This window comes from Notamacropus eugenii, chromosome 1 (genome assembly GCF_028372415.1).
Source record: "Notamacropus eugenii isolate mMacEug1 chromosome 1, mMacEug1.pri_v2, whole genome shotgun sequence".
Classification (NCBI taxonomy): domain Eukaryota; kingdom Metazoa; phylum Chordata; class Mammalia; order Diprotodontia; family Macropodidae; genus Notamacropus; species Notamacropus eugenii.
Window position 1 is genome coordinate 65,552,164 of NC_092872.1, and position 25,497 is coordinate 65,577,660.

Below are 25,497 nucleotides of genomic sequence, written 5' to 3' on the forward strand. Positions count from 1 at the left end.
GAGGATGAAGAGGGAACAGGGTAAAAAGAGAGAGAAGGACAGACAAAAGAAAATAAGATGGAGAGAAATAGTTAGTAATCATAACTGTGAATGTGAATGAAATGAACTCATCCATAAAATAGAGATGGATAGTAGAAGGGATTAGAAACCAGAATCCAATAGTATGTTAATGTTTACAAGAAATACACTTGAAATAGAAAGATATACAGAGTAAAATAAGGGGCTGGAGGAAAATCTGCTTTGTTTCAGCTGAGGTAAGAGTCACGGATAGCAAATATGATTGCAGACAAAGCAAAAATACATCTAATTAAAAGAGACAATCAGGGAAATTACATTTCATTGAAAGGTATCATAGACAATGAAATAGTATTAAAAAATTTTGCAGCCAATTTTTCTGATAAAAAGCCACCTTTCTCAAATATACAAGAACTTGGTTAAATTTATTTTTTTAAAAAAAGAGCCACTTCCCATTTTATAAATGGTCAAAAGGATATGACAGGTAGTTTTCAGACAAAGTTAATCAAAGCTGTCTCTAGTCATACGAAAAAATGCAAGTTAAAACAGCTCTGAACTACCACTCCACACCTATCAGATTGGCTAATGACAGAAAAAGAAAAAGTACTGGGAGGGCATGTAGGAAAATTCAAACATTATTCTGTAGAGCAATTTGGAACCATGCCCCAAAGGGCTATAAACCATGCATACCCCTTTACCCTGTAATACCACTACTAGGTCTGTATCCCAAAGAGATAAAAAAACAAAAAGTAAACAAAACGACTTTTATGTACAAAAAAATATTTATAGCAGGTATTTTAGTAGTGGCAAAGAGTTGGAAACTGAGGGGATGCCCATTAACTGAGGAATGGCTGACCAAGTGGTGGTATGTGATTGTGATGGAATATCACTGTGCTATAAGAAATGACTAGCAGCACCCTCTCAGAACAACCTGGAAAGACTTACATGAATTGAAGAAAAAGGAAGCAGAACCAGGAGAACATTACATGTAGCATCATATATATATGACTTAGCTATTCTCAGCAATACAACAATCCCAGACAATCTGCTATGTATCTCCAGAGAAGGAAGCGATGCATCTGAAGCAGATCTAAGCATGCTTTTAACTTTGTTTTTCTTGTTTGTTTTTTTGATCTGTTCTTTCACATGACTAATATGAAAATATGTTTTATATGACTGCTCATATATAACCTATATCAAATTGCTTGCCTTCTCAATAAGGGGAAAGGGGAGGGAGGGAAAGAATCTGGAACTCAAAATTAAAAAAACCAAACAAACATTACAAATTGCTTTTACATGTACCTGGGGAAAAACTAAAATAGTGAACTTTTTTTTCAAAAAGGATCTGCTCTTGAAAGGTTTCTACTTGGATATATAAAAATCATGGAACCAGACAACATGAGAAAATGAGTGAATGATACTACATTGTACAAGATTAGAATGTAGATAGAACTGAGAGTAAATAAGTAAAATGTTTTCAAATTCTTAGTAACATTAATTTTAACCGTTGTTACTGCTGCACAGCTAAGACATCACACATATAATCCTATTTCATAAGAAGTCTTCATTCTCAGATATCTCAGAACATTCTACTATAAATACATACAATTTTAGTCTAATTCTTAAAGAGTACCAGAAGTCACCAGAACCAAGCCTGGATACCAAATTCCAGTAATATACCAATGGCATGAAGTGGATGAAGGAGAATTAGCAACAGAAATTCTTCCCAAGTTCACATCACAATTCAACCTGAGATTAATTAGAAAGAAACAGAGGTTTCTTAATACTTATCTCTTAGTAGAGTCACATATAAACATATGACACTGTACCCATTCTGCATTGATAGGAATGAAGTACCACCTGAAATCCTACCTTGAGTGCCAACAATCTCCATGTGAAGATGTGCAAGACCACTAGCAGTGGACAAAGCTAGCTTTATCATTCCTTCCACAGTAACTGTGTACCGGTTTAAGTAATCAAAAAGGGACCCATGCTCATGATAATCTGAAACCAGCCACAGCTGGGTCCATGTACCATTGTCTGCAAAACAAAGGAAGAGTAAAATTTTCTAAGATTTATACAAAACATTTAAAACTGTTATATAAATATCTATACTGAAACACCACTGTTAGCACCACCCCATATTTTGCTCTACAAGTTTTTTATATTTGCATTATAGTTTTCAGTGAGCTCACATATTTATAATATACATATATTATATATATACATATATGTACACATGAATACACACACATATATATATATACATACACACATGTATTTGACTCTTAAAATAACTCCTAGTGTTAGGTCAAAGATTAAAACTGATTTTAAAAGGAAACAAAACGAAGGCTGAGTCACTGAGTGACTTGTCAGAGATGAGGCCTATAATCCATGCCTCTTAAAGCATTCTTTTTTCTACTCCACTAAGTAATAACAATGTATTATTTTAAATTTTTTATGTGGGCCTGCATGTCCATTTTTCAATGACTAGCCTATGTTTGGAGAAGTTCTTCAGCAGGTTGGCTACATGGAGATAAATTTTTAAAAGATTATCTACTAACTTGAAGGGCATTTGTAATCCCTATCAGTGTGCAAAACCAGATCCTTGATGTTTAGAGATAAATTTGAACTGAAGTTGTATTACTACTACATACATGACCTCAGACACACCATTTAACACCTCTAGACTTGTTGGCTCCTCTACAGCAATGGTTTCTTGCCCAAACAGAAGTCCCCAGGGGACTGTGGTATAACACTGAAGGAACAGATTATCTAATCAGCTGAGCAGAGAGTGAGAAGCCACATTTGCTTACTTTCATTCATTATCCCAACACTCTTCCACCCTGTCCCCGCAGGACAACAATAACCAAACCCTAAACAGATAACCTGAAGAGGCAACTGCTCAAGGGTTTTCTTGGCAGAGACAATGGAGTGGTTTGCTATTTTATTCTCCAGCTCATTTTACAGATGAGGAAACTAGAGGCAAACAGGGTTAAGTGACTTGCTCAGGGTCACACAGCTAGCAAGTGTCTGAAGCCAGATTTGCATTAAGGAAGACTCGTCTTCTGATTACAGACCTCACTCTATGCACTGCACCAAAGCAAACCAAGAAGTCTGTATAAATGTCAGTTGATTTTTATTATTTCTATTGTTGAAGCTAGGTGGCACAAGGAATAGGGTATCAGGTCTGGAGTCAGGAAGACTTATTCAAACCTGGCTTCATACACTTAGTAGCTGTGTGACCCTCAGTTTCCTCATCTGTAAAATATCTGGGAAGAAAAATAAGCACCTACACACACACATATCTTCTACTTCTGTTCCTACAAAGTACCCTGAGTTTCAAAAGCACACTTCAGCAGGAAGAATCATTGATGAGAACTTGGGGAAGAGTGTGGTTCTTGCCACACAGAGATTCAATACATTAATTAAGTCTCTAGATTCCAAATAACTCTTTACACTTGACTATCTGCAAAAGAGAAATAAAAAATAGTACCTCTCTAGGTCAATTACTCTCTAGATGTTCTGAAATGGAAAATAATGAGTTGCTTTTAGGGGAATGAAAGGTAAAGAAGGAGGTGGATCAACAAATCTATAGACTGAGTCCTTGATGCCTGATTAATTATATGAACAGTTCATAAAACTGAGTGTTCCAAAATCCTATAATCTTAAAGTAAGCAGAAGACATGTTTAAAAGTCCTACTTGGTATAAAGACAAAGGGCTTCTATAACAAAAAGGCAAAAATGGTGTCAAATACTAAGAGTGGTAAAGATGGAACCTTTAACTTCACAACACTGGGCAATGAAGGATGAGGTAGATAACTGAAATCCAGTTTAAGTCTTTTAAACAGCATTCTTTCCCTCCGCCAAACAAAGCGAAAATCAAATTCAGGATGCCTGGCAGAAAAATCCACAACAGGTATGATTACCTTGAAACTTATAATAAGCATCCTGATATGAGTAATAAGATAAACATTATCTCAATGTCATAGGAATAATCTTAATCTGTCATGTTTCAAAATACCTAGAGGCAGCCAAGTGGCCCAAGGTACTGGAGCTGAAGCCAGGAAGCCTTGAGTTCAAATTTGGCCTCAGCCACTTAGTCACTTAGCATCTCTCTGCCACAGATGCCTCATCTATAAAATAGAGACAGTAATACCTACCTCCCTGGGTTGTTATGAGAATAAAATGCTTTGTAAATCTTAAAGTGCTAGCTATTTTTTCTTCTTATTCTTTTTTTTTATAAGGCAGGTAGGTGCTGCGATGGACAGAGTGCTGGACCTGGATTCAAGAGTTCAAATATTCGATCTGTTACTTAATATGTATGCGAATTTGAACAAATCATTTTCTTCCCTGGGCTTTAAAAAGGAAGAAGGTTTTGACAAGATTCTTTTGACGGTACCTTCCTGCCCTTTGCCTACAATCTTGTTATAACATTTTCCCTAAATATCCATTTGAAGATGGAAAACACACAAAAATCAGACTATGAAAATCAAGTTGTACAATGGATAGCATGTTAATTACGCTTCTATGACATCCACCAACTTTGGTGATCATGACCAATGGCCCATTACAAAAGCACTCTGTCACCGCTGCTTCCATTTGATCTTAACAATCCTTGAAGATTAATCCTTAATCCTTAAGGAGACGAGAAGATGGGTGACATTCCAAAAGAAACACAGAACTAAGAAGGGGGATTTGGGGTAGGGGTTTCAAAATGAATTCAACTAATCATCTGACTAAGAGAATTGGGATCTAAAGAGACGCTGGCAGGCCGAAGAGATGGGATGAATCTAATAAGATGAAACTTAAAAATAGGAAGTTTTATACTTTGTCTCATTTTCAATCATAAATGCTCACATTTATATGATGCTTTGCCTTACTCTTTTTACATGGTAGTTTTCTATTTCTGACCAAATTTCACTACTTAACAGGATATTTTTTAAGGCTTCATTAATATTAAGTTGATTTTATTGTAAGGAACATACAGAAAATTGAAAGTTCACCAACCTTTATTGTCAGCTGCTATAAAGCCTAGAATGTTTTCATGACGTAACATTACAGTTTGATAAATCTCTGCCTCACGGAACCAGGAACGTTCTTCTCTTGAGGAAAATATTTTTACTGCAACTTCTTCTCCTCTCCATTTTCCTCTCCAGACTTCTCCAAATCGACCTTTCCCAATGCTTTCTTGCAGTACAATAGTTCTTGCAATAGTTCTTTGAACAAGTAATGGTAATCCTTTAAAATAAATTACCATTTTTAGTAAATATAACCAAACAACATTATTTGTCATATAGTGCATATGAAACATAGCAAAAAGACTATGAAAGCTAGTACAAATCCATACAAGTACGTGGTCACTATCCTTACAGAGCTGCCCAACTGAACTATTAGCTAAGTGAGACACATAAGATGAGCAGAATAAGAACACTCTAAGTGCCATACTAGTTCAGAATAAAGGATGCTTCACTTAGTTGAGAAGGCTTCACAAAGAAGCTAGCATCTGAGTGAACTGTGAAGGACCGGTAGTATCTACAGGTATAAAGGAACAGAGAAAGAATTCCAGGCAGAAGGAAATATAAGCAAAGCCACAAAAATAATTGAGTGAGGGGATAATGAAGTAAACTAACATCAGCAGAGAATGGGGATAGCTTTAGAAAGACAATCTAAAGTCACATCAAATGACTTTAAATATCAGGCTGTGCAGTTTGAACTCAGAACAAGTCAGTCAACAGCATTTATTAAGCACTTACCAAGAGCTAGGCACTGTTGGAAGCACTGAGGATACAAAGAGAGGCAAAAACAATCCCAGCCCTCAAAGACAGCTGAACCTGTAGTCACAATCTAACAGGGCTGGTAGAGAGACACACAAACAGCTATATACAAATAAAGACATGTACAACACAGACTGGAAGTAATGCCAGAGGGAAAGCACTACCATGCTTTTTGTAACAGGGGTTCAGGAAAAAGTCTGCTAAAGAAAATAGGATTTTAGCTGAGACCTGAAAGAAGCAAGACAAGCTAGGAGGTAGAGCATTCCAGGCAGTGAAAAAGCAAGTACAAACGACTGAAGATTAAAGTGGAAAGGAATAAGCTGGAATTCAACTAGAGAGGTAAGAAAGGCTCTAAAAACCCAATAAAGATTTTATATTCTGTTGTTGTTGTTCAGTTACGTCCAACTCTTCAGGACCCTGCAGCAGTTTTCTTGGCCAAGACACTGGAGTGCTTCTGCCATTTCCTTCTTCAGTGGATTAAGGTAAACAGAGGTAAAGTGACTTGCCCAGTGTCACAACAGCCTTGAGTGTCTGATGCCAGATTTGAACTCAGGCCCAGTACTCTATCCACTGAACCATCTAGGCTGCCATGAGCTGTAAGGGGTGTTCTCAGGGGACTAGCACCTCTGGGGTGAGGGTCTACCTAGCCCTCTTCCAGGGTGCTCATCCCTTTGGCATTCATCTGCCACCCAGCTCTCACCTGTCGCTCCAAAATGCTACAGCATGTACAGAAGCCACTCTTAGATAAAACTGTCTTAGCATATGGGCTAAACTAGGTTGAGAGTAACTGATCAGCCTCAAATCCAGTTGGTGAAATATGGGGATTTGTATCCCAAGCAAGTGAAAACATCCTCTTGGCAAAATGAGCAGATGAGAACTATTTGCTCCAATGGCTATGAGGTGGCTGAAGCAGGTGCTGTGAAGCACTTAGATCTTGGTCAAAGATCAAAGTCGCTCAAGTCATCCACTGCATCCGGTCATCTTGACTTCTGTCCTACAATTGGACTCTGATGAGTCTGAAGGAGAGAGTGAGATTTTGTGCAACTCCATCTCACTTAAATTCAATTCACAGGCAAGTCAATACATCATGGGTGATATCACCAGTCCTCTTCAAAAATGCAGGATGAACAAAGATCTTATGACTGATCCAATGATTTTATGTTGGTTCCTGGAGGTAACTGGGAACCAATAAAGTTTATTGATGGGGGGAGGGTGGTGTTACATGGTCAGGTGTGCACTTTATAAAAATTACTTTGATAGCTGGGGGAGGCAGAGAGACCCATCAGAACACTATTAATTACAATAGTCCAGGCATGAGGTGTTAAGGGCCTATAACAGTGTGGTGATAGTATGAGGAGAAAAGGAGATCTATGAAAAATGTGGCAAAGAGAGAATCTATAGGATTTTGTCAACAAATTGGATATGTCAGGGGAAAGTGAGGAGTTGAGTACAACAGCTGGGTTATGAGCCTTGGTCATCAGGAGGCTGGTGGAATTCTTCAGCATAATAAGAAAGTCAGGAAGAGGGGAGGGCTTGAGGGAAAGATACTAAGTTCAGTTTTGACCATGTTGAGTTTAAGAGGCCTAGAGAGAGGCATCCAATAAGAAGTTGAAAATGTGAGACTGGAAGGAGGTTTAGGCTAGAAAAACAGATCTGAAAATCATCTACCTAGAGATACAGAATCTAATGGGAACTGATGAAACCATCAAATATGTATGTATGTATGTATATACACATATATGTACACATGCACATGTATACATGGGGGGCGGGGAGAAGGAAGCAGCTAGATGGCATAAAGAGGAAGATAAGAGTGAAATGACAGAACAACACAGCAAGAGCCCTAGGACCAAGCCTTAGGAGACACACATGATTGAGTGATGGCCTAAATAAAGATCTAGCAAAGACGACTAGGAAGGAGAGAGAAAAGAGAATATGAAAGAAAAGAAAGTGAGTGGCAGCATCAAAGGCGGCAGAGAGGTCAAGAAAGATGAAGATTGAGAACAGGTCATTAGTTTTGGTCATTAAGACATCACTGATCTCTTGGAAAGAGCAATTTTGGTTCATTGTCAAAATGACTGGAAAAAGTTAAGAAAGAGTGATAGGAAACAAAGTAGAGGCACTGACTGTAGATATCTTTCTCAAGGAGTTTAGCCACAAAAGGGAAGAAAAGACAAGAGCAAAAATGAAAGATCAAGTGTAGAGAGTAGGGGCTTGTGAGTAGAGAGGAAAGAAGCAAGCAAACAAGCCTTTATTAGGCACTTACTATGTTCCAGGCACCGTAAACACTGGGGATACAAGCCAAAACAAAGACAAACCTTGACTTTAAAGGGCTTACATTCTAATGAGGGAAGACAACATACAAAAGGAGAGTTGAAAAGTAAAGGTTTAGGGGTCACAGTTCTGAAGTCAGAACGTCAAGAATAGTTTGGAATGGAGTAAAAACCAGCATGGGCCCCTCTGAAAAATTAAGGGAAGCAGAGAAAGATTCAAGATTAGTGAAAGAGTGGGGAATGACAAGAGGGGATGGACCAGGATCATATGTGTATATTGGAGATTACCTTGCCAAGGAGAAGGGACACCACTTCAAGAAGACAAGGGTGAAGGAGGGGAGATGTGGAAGCTTTCAGCGAATGCTTTCAGTTGTTTCTTTTTCCCCCTAATGAAATGAGGCAAGGTTCTCAACTAAGAGAGGTGAAGGGAGAGGGAGTCATGAGAAATTTGTGGAAGGATGAATAGGTTTGGAAAAGCCATTCTGGTGAGTAGGGCAGAGAATTGATTTGTGAGGTATAAAAGGACTGCCTTGCCGCAATGAGGGCCCAGTTGAGACTATGTCATAAATTTGTGGTTTTGTGATGTGATAAATTAATTTATATGGCATAAGAAAAGAAGAGAGACTGAAAAGCAGACCATTTAAGAGATTTATGTAAAAGTTTAGTCATGGTGTCAAGGACTTCCCTCCAAGGAACCCTAAAGTTAAAATGAGTTTTAGCCAAAATTTTAAAAGCTTTAAAAAATATCTAGTGCAAGACTTGAAAAGAATCAAGTGTATATCTAACTATTATCTGTTACATTAAAGAAAATAAATCACTTGCTTTTGTTACTGGGGCAACGTTAAACTAGCCTCATATTAAAAATGTGTTTTACCTTAAAATTGTAAATATCTACTAGACTGTAACACTGTATTTGGAGTTATTTTATTTACTTCCTGTCTCTAAGAACTTCCACCCATAGTACAATGACACAAATAAATGTAAAACATTATATTAAAACCTTATCATTAACCCCAGGGAAAATTAGTAAATTGTACTGCTATTTACGTATCTCTTCTTAAGACAAACCTACCTATTTATTTAATTCAAAGCTGTTTGCCTCAGAGTTCAACTACTCCAAACTTCTAGCTGAGTGACAAACCCTTACTACAGCATCTTGTTAAATGGTCATCAAGCCTTTGTTGGAAGACCTTCATCAGGGAGTAAATGAAACCATTTTTGTAAGCTTGGATCCCTGGATATGAAAGGTCAAACATTTTGAAAAAATAAATAAACAAACAGCAACATAATTCACTAACTTAATTGTTCTTTGTAAACAGTGGTCAGTGTTCTCATTAGTAATGTTAAATCTGGCGACAAGTTATTCATGTTTAAAATTAGTCCATGTGGAGGGAACAGAGAAAAAGAAGGCTCATGTTCACAAAGGGGACAGCTTTTACTGACAAATGCTAGATAAACTTAATTTTGAAGACAGAGGAAATAAAGTTCTAGACAATTTAATCAAATCTTTCCAGCAAAAAAAAATATATACTATCTTGAATTATGCCTTGTTATTTTTAAAAGGCTTCAGTAGTAAGTGGAAGTAGAAATAAAAAACATTAACTAAAAACCACCCCTTCTCGCTAGTTCTCTAAAACTACAACTACAATATGGAAGGGCTAGTCTAATTTTATCTATAACATTTTGTGGGGAAAGAAAGCCATCAAGGTGTCAGATTATATATTTAAAAACAATACTGTGAAGTTTATTTTAAAGCTGGTAAACAGCAATATTTTTGCAGGAAATCCACCATTTTCTGCAATGTATACCTGAAGTATAAGATGAAAGAAAATATCTGCACACAATTATTTTTCCATTATTTCACATTATGGATTCAGTGATCATTTATCCTTGTTCTTAAAGGATCAGAAGTTCTTCCTTTAGATTTAATTTTCTAAACTTCCTGACCTCCTCACTGAAAGCAGTCAATGATTAAGCAATAAGCATAGATGCATTAGAGAACCAAAGAGTTTAAAAGAACCCTGCTGGGAATCCCTAAACATTTTATTATATGAATAAACATACCCTAAATTAACCTCTTAAGTTTGTTTGGATATCTATTCAAATTTTCTTGAAGTAAAGCACACAATAGTATACTTGTGCTGTAGTAGCTAATAACCAAAAGTTCACAGGGGCTGAATTAGAGCAGAAGCTTCTAGAACACACCATACGCGTCTGCTTGCCCACCATAAGCAGAGAAGATAAGGTGGCAGGCCAATTGATTTTTAGGTGTTACATCTGCCCCATCATTAACAAAACCCTAGAGAAGCAACAAAAGTTGAGAATAATGAACCTGAACTACTTCTATTCTTCTCTTTAGCCCTTCCATATACTGAAAATTGTTTGTGAAAACTCCATTACAAAAATGGCTTGAATAGCTTCCCGGGAAACACAAGAGAAACAACCCATGAACTTGAATGGGAACAGATTCAGTGAAGACTTCTCAGGAATGTGGATTCTTCTCCCAGGAGTAAAGGAGACAGAGAGGCTCAGGTTAACAATGCCTTCAGAGTCAGGTGATGCCCATATAAGGATATAAGCCGTGTAGTGTATCAGGGTCAATGACTGGATAAAACTCACTAACTCTTCAATGCCTAATATGCATGTACCTGAGCAGTCCTCACACAGGTCCGTCTTATTTGCATATGCTTTCAATGCATCATTTGCATGTACCCTATTTGCATACACTTTCAATGCTTCATTTGCATATACTGACTTGTATTTTTCCGGGCTTTGTAGGACAGAGAGCGGGAAATTCAAACCAAACTTAAGATGGGATTGGTTAGATTTCGTGCCCAGAATGTAAGACTACGCTCTCAGCCAATGAGAACAATGGTCAGGGGTGGGAGGGGGTTTCCACCTTAGGGTCTATATATATCAGTGCTCTGCCTTGGTGCTTCGGCTTCCCTGCTCCACACTACCTGGTGGAGGGACTGCCCCGCTTCTCTCGAGAATCAAATAAAGGGACTTTCTGTTAAAACTTCGGGATGCCTGTGAGTAGTCAATTTGAGTAGGGGGTCTCGCCATCCCATACAAACTGAATGATACTCACACAATGAGATTCTACCTATGCACACAACAAAACAATACTGTACTTTCAATTCTTCAAAAATTAAAATATTACATCTTAAATTTTACTTAGAACTCAAATGTCTACCTGTCTGACTGTTAACAAACTTGTGCAATAGAAGGTAACATGACTATCTTCTGTCCTCTCTGCTACTACTTACTACTGAATAAACTATCTTTAATCCAAATGCAAAAGTAGTTCCTCTCAAGGAGTTTTCATCAGGTCTTTCCTCAAACCAATCAATCAATAAACATTTATTAAGCACCTACTAAGTGCCAGGCACTATTAAGCACTACAATACTTAATTATAAACAAACATACACATATTCACATATGAATGTTTTTTAGTATTTCCTTTACAAATAATATAAACTTTAAAAAGTCCATTTCCAATACACCCTAACTGGTTACTATTTTAGGCCCATACAATATGGTTATTAGGCTTTCATAAACCATCTGAGGTGAACAGAGAAGGGTCATATCATTTAGAAAACAATTTTCTCCACCCTCACAAGTAGATTTTAAAAGGCATTTATTTAGCATATGAGTTCTGACAAAAAGGACCTTAAATTCTGTTTTTTAATTAAACAAAACACAGAAAAGAACTAAGAAATGATTCAATGTTTTATGCCCATCATTATATGCAAGACTTTTTTTTTTTTTTGCAGGGAGGGGAGGGAAGGGGAAGAGGAAAGAAGGGAGAATCAGCAAAATACTAAAAGGTGAAGATTTAATTACATGAACGACCTATAACTTCAAGGGTAGTTTTTCTAATTCAGTTCAACAATCAACAAACCTACCGGTATACATAGCCCCAAATGACGTAACAGAATATGGATATATTACTAGCACATAGATTCTATAAAGGAAAGATTTTATAAACCAAGGCTTTAGGTTATCATATGTTACATCATTAATGAAATAAATACAAACTTCTTTATCTGTGCTTATATAACCCATAATTCTCCCATAAAATTTTTTTCTGGAGCCTAACTGTATGTTATAAGAGTGACCCTGAGTTCTTATAAAGCTATGACAGAGGAACACAAGCTTTTGCAAAGCCTTCCAAGATGAAATGGCTTAGTGCAGTAAGTGGTCTTTCTGTAGCACCATTTGAGGACCAGGCTAGCTAAGATTAGAGAAAGTCCACCTCCAGAAGACTGGTTTACCAGAAAATGAATTTCATGTGGCTACAATTCTTGAGACTTCCTAGGAGAATGCAAAATACCTCAGTGGAAGAAGTACTTACACTAATAAAATTGTGATCTTTAGAAAATGACTAATATAATGGCATTTATCACTCTAGATTTTATAGATCAGAAAACTTATTTTATCATCTCAAAGAAATATGTTTTTCCCCAGTGTATCTTAATTTTTTTCACTGTCTTGATTCACTTTACATCCTTTTCAAAAAATTGTTTATGAAATTAATCTCATATTTGAGTGACTCCTTTTAGTTTTTTTAAAGTATACTTTCTCACTTATCTTCAGAAATTTTTTTAAAAGATATTAACTATTAATTTACTATACTTGAAAGATAAAGAACCTAAGGTAACATGAATTAATAAAAGAAAAAGGATGAGAATACAGCCTTCTGATTCCTGGCCTAGTGTTACTTCTATTTCACAATGGATGAGCTAAACTTAATGGTTTTCTAATGTACCTTTCAGATTTAAAATATCATCATCGCATAATAAGCCCCATCTTTTTGCACAAAATCCCCTGGAACCCAACCTATAACAATAGGGAAAGAGAAATTAATGCTATGGTTTTAACTGTAATAAGTTAATGCACCCATGAGGATCAAATCTGACAGTTCTTCATTAGCTCCATGCTTTAATCAATTGTGCTAAAAGGTCTGGGTGACAGATACAATAATTAAGAATAATTTAAACTAAAAAATCACTTAAATCTCTTAATCAAAAAAGAAAAATAAAAGCATTACCTGACCCAGATCCTGATGTGGTCATGTCATAAATTAGGTCCTTTAATGTTGTGCCCTCTGAAATAAAAGGACGATCTAAGGACGGATCTTCTTCATTTGGAACACGATGATGTATGACAGTACGATTGTGGCAAATATAGATCATCAACATCAATGAAATACAGACAAGGCAGACAGGTCCAGCAATAACAGCTGCCAACTCCACAGGACCAAGATTAGATGGCTTCATTGGGGTGCCTAGAGGGGAGGGTAGAGAAATCAGAGCCAGTAAACTGATTTCAAATCAATTCAGTGTTGTACGTTTATCTGCTATTATTACTTCTCATGTAACAAACACTTCTGGATTACGTGACATTGCTCTATCATGGATATTTCAGAATTAGCCTAGCCTCAGATCTATTCATATGGCTAGGGATAAGTCACTTGGATGTGGTAAACAGACAGACGATAATAAAAAAAAGATGTCAGGAAAACCACGCTGCCTGGTACTCTGTGACAACAGCTCTACTTACTTCCTTATTACTAAACAACGGAAAAAAGGATCCCAGGAAGTGGAAAAAAGTCTAACCATGTTGTTCAAAAGCTCAAATCCATGCAGATCCAGACTTTAGGCAGTTACAGAAATCCTTTACTTGTGCTTCCTTTGATCTACAGTACTGGTGAAGTTGCTACCATTCCCTTGATCAAGTTCCTTGGAAAAATTTTTCTACTGTGGTCTAATACCAGTTCAAAATAATTTTTATCAAATTCACTCAGTATTACACACTAATGGAAACAAAGGTAGACTCATAAACTGAATTTTAGATCTTAGACATTACCTAGTCTGACATGCTCATGCTAACAGACAGGGAAACTAAGGTCCAACGAAGTTTAAGGAACTGAAGTCACAGGTTTCATTTTCTTAAGTCAATAATACCTATTAAGAGGAGAGATATATTCACCCACCCCCAATAAATAAGAATTCTTATTCTTAACCACCCTTTCTATTTGGTAGGCTCCTTGCCTTCAAGGAAGCACCTAATTTGCTTTAGTCCTTATACAATGTGAGACAAGGAGAACTCCCAGATACTTCACTTAAGGCACTCAGGGCAGTCATCTTATCATCTCATCTGGCTTCTAATACAGTAAATACTGATCAATGTAACCCACGTAAACAAAAGTTCAGGGGCAAAGGGGAAGCAGGCTGGTTCTCAATGATTTTTAAAAATGTAAATGTGTCCTAAGACTAAAAAGTTTGAGAACTGCTGATTTAGAAGTTCTTTCTATATTTAAATTATATGATTCTAAATAATTAAGAAAAACCCCCACAAACTTACCTGTTGGGAATTCTATTTTATTGCAGTGGTCTTTGGCACAACAGAAAGGTGACATCAAAAACCCATCTCTTAAAGAGGGAGCACATACAAATGGTCTATCTCGGGGAACTAAATCAACTTCCGGTATACACATGCTATTGTATATAACTTTGTCTGCACTCTGTGTTGCAGCAACAAAGCAAAGTCCATCTGTCACACATGTATAATTTTCTTTAATACAGAGGTGGCAGAAACACTGCAAACCTGGAAAGAAAAATTCAGTATTAGAAAAACCTTTGAAGTGAGGAAAAACTTTAAGTGGCCCTATACTTACATATACTTTAAACAAAATTGTGTTAACAATTATGCTACCTATATTAAACTGACCAATCAAACTTACCAAGATACTTAACATGCTTGGGATCTGTAACACTGGATAATTACTTTTGGTTGCTGAGAGAAATTTGCCTGTATCTAGACCGTATTCTTTTTCTTTTTGTGTATACAGAAATCATGTATGGAGTAGGGAGCTAGGTATACTACTATTAAGCTAATTAAAGGATCTGAAATCGTCACTTCACTCCATTGCCTTTTTTGCCTGTCTGTCATTGCCTGCTCCTCCCGATCCTCTCCCCATTTACATAGCACCTACCTCCATGCTAAGTGCTTCATAAATGCTTAATCTGATCCTCATAACATCTCTGTGAGGCAGGTGCTATTATTATCCTCATTTTACAAATGAGGAAACTAAGGCAAACAGAGATAAAACAATTTGCCCACGTTAATGTCTGAGGCAGGTTTTGGACTGGGTTTTTTCTGACTCCAAGTTCAGAGCTCTTTCCCACTATGCTGATGCGGTGCTTGAATGTCAATTCTAAAATCACATTTCTCCCTAGCCTCAAAGCACTGTCTCTAGCAGTTTGTCCCCAGTCCAAGGACAACCTGCCCCAGCAAAAACCATTCTCTCTTCCTGATCCAGTAGCCAGCTGCACATATAGAATTCATTACTTCGAACCAGCTGTGTACTGAGTCACTGACCAATCACATGCATTGCAGACGTAGATGTATGTATACTCCCCTCTTTTATCTTGTCTAACAAGACGTGGGTGAGAGCAGCCTGGGTATGACATAGTGATTCCTGACCTTTAGTTGACTTGGTTTCAGGTCTAAAGCCACACCTCCGTGTAGCCCCCTCCCCACCCCTGGGCTATTGTCTGATGAACTCAGGATAAAATACCTGCATAGCAGATATCAAAAGTGCATGTTCCTTTAAGACCTAACCACTCCAAAATCCCGCCTTGAATCAACCCATCAGCATACTTGGCACATGTTATACTACAGAATATCCTACATAAACTCTACCTGTACCCCATTCAAATCACAGGTTCCATAAGAACTCTTGCCCACTGTAAAGCAAAGTAAGTCTTTACCACCTTGACCTCAAGAATGTTTGAGTCCTCAAATTCTTTTCCAGATGGCCCATCCAGGAAACTCCAGTCTTGGGATTCCCTCTATCTTTCCAGCTTTCATCAATACCACCTAGCTGCCTCAAATACAGACAAGCAAAACAACCTTCCTGACACTGAAGTGGGAGTTAAGTGCAAACAAAAAGGGAAAGAAGAAAAAGAAAAAGCAGAGAATTAGACTCTAAGGAATTACTCATCAAACTGGGGTAAGCAAACTGTTACATGAACAAATAGTATTATGAAAGACAACTTCAGAAAACCCAAGGTGATAAATGAAGGTAGAAGGAACTGAGAACCCACGAGAACAAGTTATAAAAAGACAACACTGTGAAGAAAAACAACTTTGAAGGAAATAAGAATGCTGACCAAGCTAATAATCAGTGTGTGTACATGTATATATATATGTGTGTACATATATATATATGTGTGTGTACATATATATATATATATTTGAGGACCTATAATGAAGCATCTTATCCATCTCTTGGGAAAATGATGGATTCATGGTGCTGAAAAAGACACACATTTCTGGACACGGCCACTGAGTGGATCCGTTTTGCTTGACAATGCTTACTTGTCAAGGAGTCTCCCCACTACTAATCTCATGTTTTCAGCTTTTTTTTTTTTTTTAAACAGTGGCAGGGGGTGGGGTGGGGAACTGGCAGAAAAAACTAAGCAGAAGAACTGGGCAGTTCTCCCTTCTCTTTGTCTTCAGTTGCAGCTTATTCACCCCAAGCTAAGCCCTAGACCTTCTTTGACACTCCATTTTCTCCCAATAAAGCCACTGAAAAAACTCATCTTTAGCTTCAAAAACAAAGGACAAACAACACTTCCCTCCCTCATTGGCCCTTTCTTTCTTAGATTCAGCTTGTCTGGCCCTGGTTTTACATGCTTCGATTTTTCTTCCTCACTGGAATTGTTTCCCTTCTCCTCTTCCAAATTTCAGTTTTCTTAATCTTCCATCCTTTCTGGGATGACTTCCTCTCAGCAATGTGCTCTGTGGGCACTTAACTATCTTTCCCCAAACCCTTGGAAATCTGATTTCCTAAAATCAAGTATGCCTGTCAGATTATGCCCAGGTTTTCTCTCTTTCTGTATCACCAAATAAGTCATCACTTCCCTATAAGGTTCTCACTATATCCACCCTAAGCAACCAGTTCCTCCCTATTAGTGAAATCAAGAACAAAATTTCCCCTTCTTGGTTCCTAGGAAGGATGAATTTTGTAACTATGGCAAATTACTGAGTTTACAATTCAAATGACAAGCACTTACTTATTAAGAATACACACGTGCTGTGCTAGGCTCTGGAGGTAAAAATATAATACTGTTCTGGTACAGAAGAAGCTTATATTCTACTGAGGTGATACAACATGTTCAACCCCCAAGACAAGCCATATACAAAATAAATATACAATGCCTGGGAGAGAAGGGAGGAGGGAGGATAAACATTAATAACTGGGGAAATTAAAAGAGGATTACTGAAGGTGGTAGCACTTAAAAGGGGAATAAACTGAGGTAGGTTGCCTCAGATCGACAAAACTGATAAAAAGAGGAAGTGACAAATATTGGAGGAATTGTGGGAAATCAGGTATATTAATGCATTGTTAGTAGAAATGTGAATTAGTCCAGCCATTATGGAAAGCAATTCAGAACTATGCCTAAAAATTTACTAAACTACATGTCCTTTGACATATCAATTCCATTAATGACTACACCCCAAAGAGATCAAAGAAAGGAAAATGACTAAAAAAAATATTTACAGCAGCTCTTTTTGTAGTGGGAAAGAACTAGAAAGGGGACTACTCCCTAAGGAAGTACCCATCAATTGAGAAATAGCTGAAGAAATTATTATATAAATGTGTAACAGAACATCATTGCATCACAGAAATGACAAATGGAATGGTTTCAGAGAAACCTCAGAAGACTTGTACGAACTGATGCAGAGTGAGGTTAACAGAACCAGAGGAACAATTTATACTATGATAACACTGTAAAGACAAACAATTTTGAAAGATTTAAGAATGCTAATCAATGTAATGACCAACCATGACTCCAGAATACCAATAATGAAGGAATGCTCCCCACCACCTGAGAGGTAATCGTATTCAAGATGTAGAAAAATGTCATGTATTTTTTACATAGCATTGTAGGATTTTGTTTTCCTTGACTGTGAAGTCTTCTTACAAGGATTTGAAAATAGGTTACTGGCAAAACAGTAATCCCCTCCACTGAAATGTGGAAAATCAGGAGGCATGTTGGGTTGCAGAAAAAGATGAGTAGCAGAATTCATTTTGGTCATGTTGAGTTTAAGATGATGAAGGGAACATTTAAATGGGAGATATCCATTTACCCAGAGAGAAAAGACTGGATTAGCAAATTTAGGAATCATGTGCATAGAAGTGATAGTTGAATCCATGGGAGATGATGAATTAAGAGAGAGAATATACAGTTAGTCAGTCAGGCAGTCAGTTAAGAAGCAATTATTAAATTCCTGTGTGCCAAGCTCTGTGCTAAGAACTGGGGATTCAAATAAAGGCAAAAGAGAGTCCCTGTGCTCAAGGAGCTTACAATCTATTGGAGGAGATAATCTGCAAACAATAATATACAAATAAACAACGTACAAGACAAAAAGTAAATAAGCAATAGAGGGAAGGTACTAGAATTAACAGAGATTGGGAAAGGCTTTCTGTAGAAAGTAAGATTTTAGCTGGTATTTGAAGGAAATCAGGGAAGCCAGGAAGCAGAGTTGAGCAAATTTCAGAAATGTGGGACAGCCAGAGAAAATGCCCAGGGAAAGTTCTAGGGCAAGGCTTCCTAAAATTTTTTCCATTCCCCACCCCTTTATGCGTTTCAGCAGTGTTCCTTGGTATTGCAAGGCCTGACAGCATGCTGTGTGTTGCATGGGCAAGTGCTACCAGAAACACCTCGAATTCGTTATGCATTTGATTTTTAATTATTTTTGGTCATTGTGCACTCAGAAACCTTTTACCATTGCCAAATTTTTCAAGACCCCATATGGGGTCATGACTCACAGTTTAAGAAGCTGCTCCATGGCACACTCAAGGACAAGGGGGAGGTATAAGAGAACAATCCCAGAAAAGGAACCTCCCAAAAAGTGTTAAGCACCTCACAACAACCGTGTAAGTAACAATACAAATAGTATTATCCCCATTCCACAGGTGAGAACGTAAGTAAAGTGTGTTCAGTCACAACTCAAACCTAGATCCTCTGAATGACTTTAAATAAGTCCTCTGTTCTTGCCATATAGTACATCAAAGTGTATTACACTGGGGCAAAGTTTAGAGGGAATCCTGATTTTGATCTTATTTCACATTATAATGGTCAAAAATCCCACAGTTTAATCCATTTCCCCACTGATCCCATCTGTAAGGGACAAAATATCCAAACATTTTTAGATCACAATGCCTTCCACAGTCTGCGAATAATAGTATTTTTAAAAATACAATCACTTTTTTTTTTCTCAGTAGAACCAAAGAAACCTGGATAGTGATAACAGTTTTGTTGCACTTCATTATATGCAGAAGGCTACACTTTTAGCAAGATAACAGGTGAGGATGGAAGGAAGAAAGGAAAGAGAGCAAAAGGAAAAAAGTTCTCAGTAAGTATTAAAATATGCGTTAGTGTTAAATAGCTCAAAACTTAAAATGATATTCACCACAACTATGGAAATTAAGAGATACAAATCCTAAATGTGAACCGCAGAGAAAATTTCTAACAATCCCTGAAAGATGCATTTGCAGACAACTTCTACTTTCCGGACTTGCCCTCCCAGAACTCTGACCATCTTGACACTAACAGGCTCATGAATCAAGAGTTAGAAAAAGAGGAATTAAAAGAAATCAGAAAGTAAACAAATCAGAGAAGAAAGGAAGAATTACCTGTCAGAGCTACGGACAAGGTTCATGACCAGATAAAGACTATCACAGAGGGTGAAAAATGGACAACAGTCATTACCTAAAACTAAAAGGTTTTGCACAAACAAAACGAGTATAACTAAAATTAGTATAACTAAAACTAGTATACCTAAATGAGGAAAAAATACTGTAGCAAGTTTCTCTGCTTAATGTCTTATTTCTACTCTATATAAGGAAGTGATTCAAATTTACAAGAAAAAGAGCCATTCCCTAAATTGATAAATGATAAATGGCCAAAGGATATAAACAAGAAGTTTTCAAAGGAAGAAACCCAAGCTATAAAAAGGTATATGGAAAAAAATACTCTCCTTGTTGACAGTCTGCTCTCCCCCTTTACCCTGTGGCCCTAAGAAATGAGCTTGTAGTTTAGTTTTGGTTTGTTCTGTTTCATTCATCCTTTTCATTTTAGATGCAGGTGGTGCACTCTCCACTAGATCTGGATTCAAGCCACAGGGACCTTGAAGCCAAGACTACAGGCTAGATATGCAGCCTGCCAACAACCCTGCACTGTAGTTCTGAGAAAGCCAAAGTGCCCAGGACTTAAGCCCAAGGAAGCTCTGGATTTGGAACGTGGGATTGTGCTACAGAGGAATTGGGCTAAACTTGAACCTAATTCCTCCCCTCCCTCTAGAGATGGTGATGGTATAGGAGGGGAGGGGAAGAGAGTGCGCTGCTCTCAGATGTTGGGGGAATGTTTGCTTACTTATCCTTGCCATACCTTTGAAGTAAATATTCCTATGTAAATGCAAAAAAAAAAAAAAAAGTTCTCAATCATTATCAAAGAAATGTAAATTAGAACAACTTTGAGGCTCTACCTCATACCCACTTGACTAAGAAAGTAGGGGGAGAAGGAAAATTACAAATGCTAGAGGGGCTGTAGGAAAATTGGTACCATACATTAATGTACTGTTGATGGAACTGTGAACTAGTCTAGTCATTCTGGGAAGCAATTTGGAACTAAGCCCAAAAAGCTATTAAACTGTACAGACTATTTGACCTAGTAATGCTCATACTAGGTTTACACCCCAGAGAGATCAAAGAAAGAAAAAGAAAGACTCGTGACAAAAATATTTATAGCAGTTCTTTCTGCAGTGTCAGAATGGAAACAGAGAGGGTACCTATCGATTAGGAAATGACTACTATTGGGCTATAAGAAATTATATAGGTTTTTGATAAATTGGGAAGACTGATATGAATTGATGCAGAGCGAAGTGAGCAGAAACAGGAAAACAACTTACATTAACCATACTTAAGTAACAAACAACTCTGAAAGACTTAGGAATTCTGATCCACAAAATGACCAACCACAATTCCAGAACTCATAATGAATATATCACTCACCTCCTGATAGAATTAATAGAGTGTTCACTGAGGGTCCCACAGAGGGAAAAACCCTATTGCTTAGGGTTTTTTTTTAAATACAGCCTATACAAGTAATTTGTTTTTGCTTGACTATACATGTGTGTAAAGTTTTATTTTTCTTTGTTTTTCAATGGTATATAGAGATGGCAGTTTTTGTTGATTTGAAAAGAAAAAGAATGTAATTTTTAAAACAGTCATGAAGGAAAAAATTCAATTCCATTCCTAAACAGCCGCTTCTCTTGTTTACCTCCTCCTCCCAAACAAAACCAAACCAGGAGAGAGAGGACTTTACAAGAGTATGTGTCAAGGTCTAATGATAGGTATCACAACCAACACCGAAACACAGCCTCTCAGTCACCAAGATTAATCCTTCAGGAGACTACTGAAGCATTGAGATAATATACAAAAGTGCTTTTCAAACCTTAAAACACTATATAAATGTTAGGTAGCAACTAAAGATCACATACACCAGACCTTAGAGTTCATTAACTACATAGTCAAAGAGATCTTCATTAGAAAAAATGTTTTCTGGAGGAGACATTTGATTACATAGGTTAAAAGGGGAGGTGGGTATCTGATAAGGAATTCTGACTAGTCTAAAAATTAAAAGGGACAGCAGACTGAATGGTTCCCTTCCAAAAGGGAATGGTAGAAGGCTAATGTTCAATAAACCATACCAAGTTGTGAAACATTGCTACTTGAGTAATCTTTCAACAGACTGGTTTCTGCAGAGGATTTTACATGAGAAATTCCTTACCTTGCCACTTCTACAATCACAGAAGCTATAATCCTGGGTGATTAGGTAAAGTTTCTAGGCTACTGGATCCAGAAGAGAAAGGATAATTCTCTTTCCACCTGATAAGGTTCTTTCTCTGCCTCTTTTGCTGGCTCATTTTTTTTCCCTCTTACCTCTTAAATGAGGGCATTTTCCCAAAGTCCTGTCTGAGGGCTTCCAGGTATATTGTCCATGTTTTCAACTATCATTTATATAAAGATTTAACTTACCACCTCTCCCCTCCCTTGCCCCTCAAATGTTTCTAACTCTCTTGAGTTCCAGTCTTTTATCACTATTAGGTATTTCCAACTGGATGCCAAATCTCATACTTGACATGTCCAGAAGAGAACTCCCCTCAATTATTATCCCCTCAATAACTATCCTTCTTCCTAGTTTGCGTATTTCAGTTGAAAGTACCACCATTATTCTACTCACTCACATTCACAACCCAGCAATCTTCCAATTCATTAACCCTATATCCAATTAAGTTATACTTCCATAACCTCTTTCATATATTCACAGGAATCTCAACCTAGTTCAACCCCTTATTACCTCTGCTCTGACCTACTGCAACAGTCTTCTAATTGGTCTCCTTACTTCTAACCTTTTCCTTTAATTCATTCTCCATCACTGCCAAAGCGAAATATTCCTAAATCCAAATCTGATCTTGTCACTCTCCTGCTCAAGTGGCTCCTATTGCCACTAAGAAAAAAATGCAAACTCCTATCAATACCTGATACATAAGGTCTTTCACAATCTGATTGCAGCCTACCTTTCCAGGACAATTTCATACTTTTGGTTCAGTTGTTTTTCAGTCTGACCCTTTGTGACCCAATTTGGGGCTTTCTTGGCAAAGATACTGGAATGGTTTACCATGTCCTGCTCCAGTTCATTTTACAGATGAGGAACCAAGCAGAGTCAAGTGATTTATCTAGAGTCATGCAGCTATTAAGCGTCCTGAGGCCAGATGTGAACTCAGGAACATGAGTCTTCCTGACTACAGACTGCACCACCTAGCTGCCTGATTTCATACTACTATCTTTTCAAATACACTACCTTCCAAACAAACTGGTTTACTTGATATTTTCAAAATGGGACATTCCATCTCCCATTTCTCTCTTTACACATTCTGCCCTGATGCTTAGAAGACAGTCCTTTCTCATCTCAGTTAGTATTTGTTGGAGGCAGGACTTAAATCTAGTTCTTCCTGGCTTTGAGGCCACCTCTCTATCCATTGTACTCCCGGTGCCATGACACCATGAAGAAAGTCTCACTTAGTCTGAACACAAACTGATAGCTCTTTCTAGGTTCTGTGTGTGCTGATGCATGGCTGTTAATTGGTGGAGCTATTTTGTCTTGTAAATTCTGATAAAGAACAAGACTGACATGCTAATTACATGACCTCTTCCCTTTCCCAAGTGATCAATGTCCCAATATCTTAGAAGGTCAAGTACGTTCTATGTGAGATTAAGCAACAGCAGGCCTGTGATGCCCTTAGATACCCGTGGCTGCAAACTGGCTCAAAGTGTGCCTACCAACGAGCACAGATCGCCTAGTAAGCCCTATTTGTAATGGGCATTATGTGTAGTAATTAATCCCCATGAACAAAGAATTCTTATTAAATCCCTGCTCCTTTGTATACAACTTGCACAAAGGTGTTTAATCAATATTTGTAGAAATGAAGCTTAAGTCTAGAAAGTAACATGTAAAAAGACATAGACATGTGAAAAGCTACCATACTACCTTATTACACAATTGTGCTTAATTTTTAAATATGAAAGTTTGTGTGTGGATGAAGTAAGAATTTTTCCATGGAAAGTGATTGCTAGGGCAGGCAAAGGACAGGTGAAACAAATGGTCTTTTCCCCCTCCTCTGAGCTAGGGGGTAAAGTTGAAAGGTTTTAGCAACTCAAATTCTGTCTCCTCTCACATTACGAGACCCAGGTTGCCTTGGTTTCCAATAAAATAAAGGCAAGGTTTTCATCAAAGAGGAAAATGTCACTATCCTTTTCTGGCAGCAGAATACACTGGCAGATGTGCCAGTTAGTTAAGAAGGTAAGCCACAGGAATTGACGTTGTCAGAAAAGAAAAAAAAAATATTTCAAAAGTAATCTCTCATTCCATCTTTCGCTGAGGGCATCATTTCAGTCATATCCAACTCTCCATGACTCCATTTGGAGTTTTCTTTGCAAAGATGCTGGAGTGGTTTGCCATTTCCTTCTCCAGCTCATTTGACAGATGAGGAAACAAAGGAAACAGGGGTAAGTGACTTGCCTTGAATCACACTGCAAATAAGTATCAGAGGCCTGTTTTGAACTCAAGTCACTCCACCGTGACACCTGGCTAGCACTCTACCCACTGCGACAACTAGCTGGAGCTATTCCATCTATTTAACCCTTTCCCACAGCTGACTGAAAAAAAAAAATACCCTTGTTTTCACAAGTCCTAGAGTCCCTTTGAAGGCCAAATCATCACCTGATCCCTTTGTTCTCTGATGGGTTGAGGGAAAGGAATGTGAGTTGTGACTCATTGGTGATGTTGGCTCCAAGTCTATTTCCCCAGACTTATTGCTCCAGGTTGGGGTGAGATTCAACATTAAGCAAAGTCTCTATTGGACAGTCAGCAGCAGACCATGCAAAGTGTCCCTTATGAAACAGGGTGGAAGTATAGTATGTGAATTATAAGTAGAACTGACCCAAGCCAAAATTCTGAAGATGAAGCTTGTTAAACCCCGGCCTACCACCTCTCCCTATCATTTAGGTCTACTCATCTAGGTCAATCACCTAGTACCTAAGCTTTTTATTATAACACTAAGCTATCTAGAAATATGCATTAGTGTTCACAGTCAGCTGCTGATAAAAAAAATTACCATTTTAAATATAAAAAAAAATTTAAGTACCATTACTCATTCTTCCAAGATACCTTTCCCAAAGAGAAGTTTCATAACTGAGAAACCATATCTTTCTGGGTTAGTAAGAGTTTAGGAAGGCTGCTGGGCAACTTGCTACTACGAGGAGGAAGCAGGAAAAGGGGAAATTCTGACCCCGGCAAATTAACATATTCCTGGCCCAAATGAGTTTGAGTTTTCTAACCATCAGGGAAAGGTCAGAATCAAGGTCATTACAGGAATGGTCAAGTTATAGTAAGGCTGTATCTGGCAAGAAAGGGGTCCAGGGATAACTGTATTCTTTTTAAAGGGTGCTTAGTAGTATGGTGTCTTTTTATGAAGAAATAATTTCGACTGTCCAGGAACTTTTTTTCCATTTATAGCAATGCTTTTGTGGGACTAACTGGGTTTAGCTGTTGGCTCAGCTGTGTCTTCATAGAAAGAATCTGTTATCCAGAAGGATTAAAAGAAGCCTCAATTTTACTGGATTTAGCTGCGAATGCTCAGGAAAATTATCTTCCCACCACCTCACTCTATCACTGTTCACTAGATATAAATGATCCCTGTGATCCCAAGAATAAGTCAACAGCCATATACACACAGATCTGAAGGTCAAACCTCCTGAAAAGGATGGACTTTAGGTCATTTAGGAAAAGAA

The 25,497-nt window shown here is 37.6% G+C and overlaps 1 protein-coding gene across 1 annotated transcript in view; it reads right to left on the reverse strand.

The window, feature by feature from the left end:
* The window catches only part of TGFBR1 (transforming growth factor beta receptor 1), a 67,138-nt gene that overhangs the window by 17,794 nt on the left and 23,847 nt on the right, over positions 1 to 25,497 (reverse strand). The window contains exons 2-5 of the mRNA XM_072604737.1: positions 14,436 to 14,678; positions 13,120 to 13,356; positions 5,026 to 5,256; positions 1,888 to 2,055 (exon numbers count right to left, since the gene is read on the reverse strand). Of these exons, the coding sequence (XP_072460838.1) occupies positions 1,888 to 2,055; positions 5,026 to 5,256; positions 13,120 to 13,356; positions 14,436 to 14,678 (879 nt within the window). The remainder of the gene's footprint in view (positions 1 to 1,887; positions 2,056 to 5,025; positions 5,257 to 13,119; positions 13,357 to 14,435; positions 14,679 to 25,497) is intronic.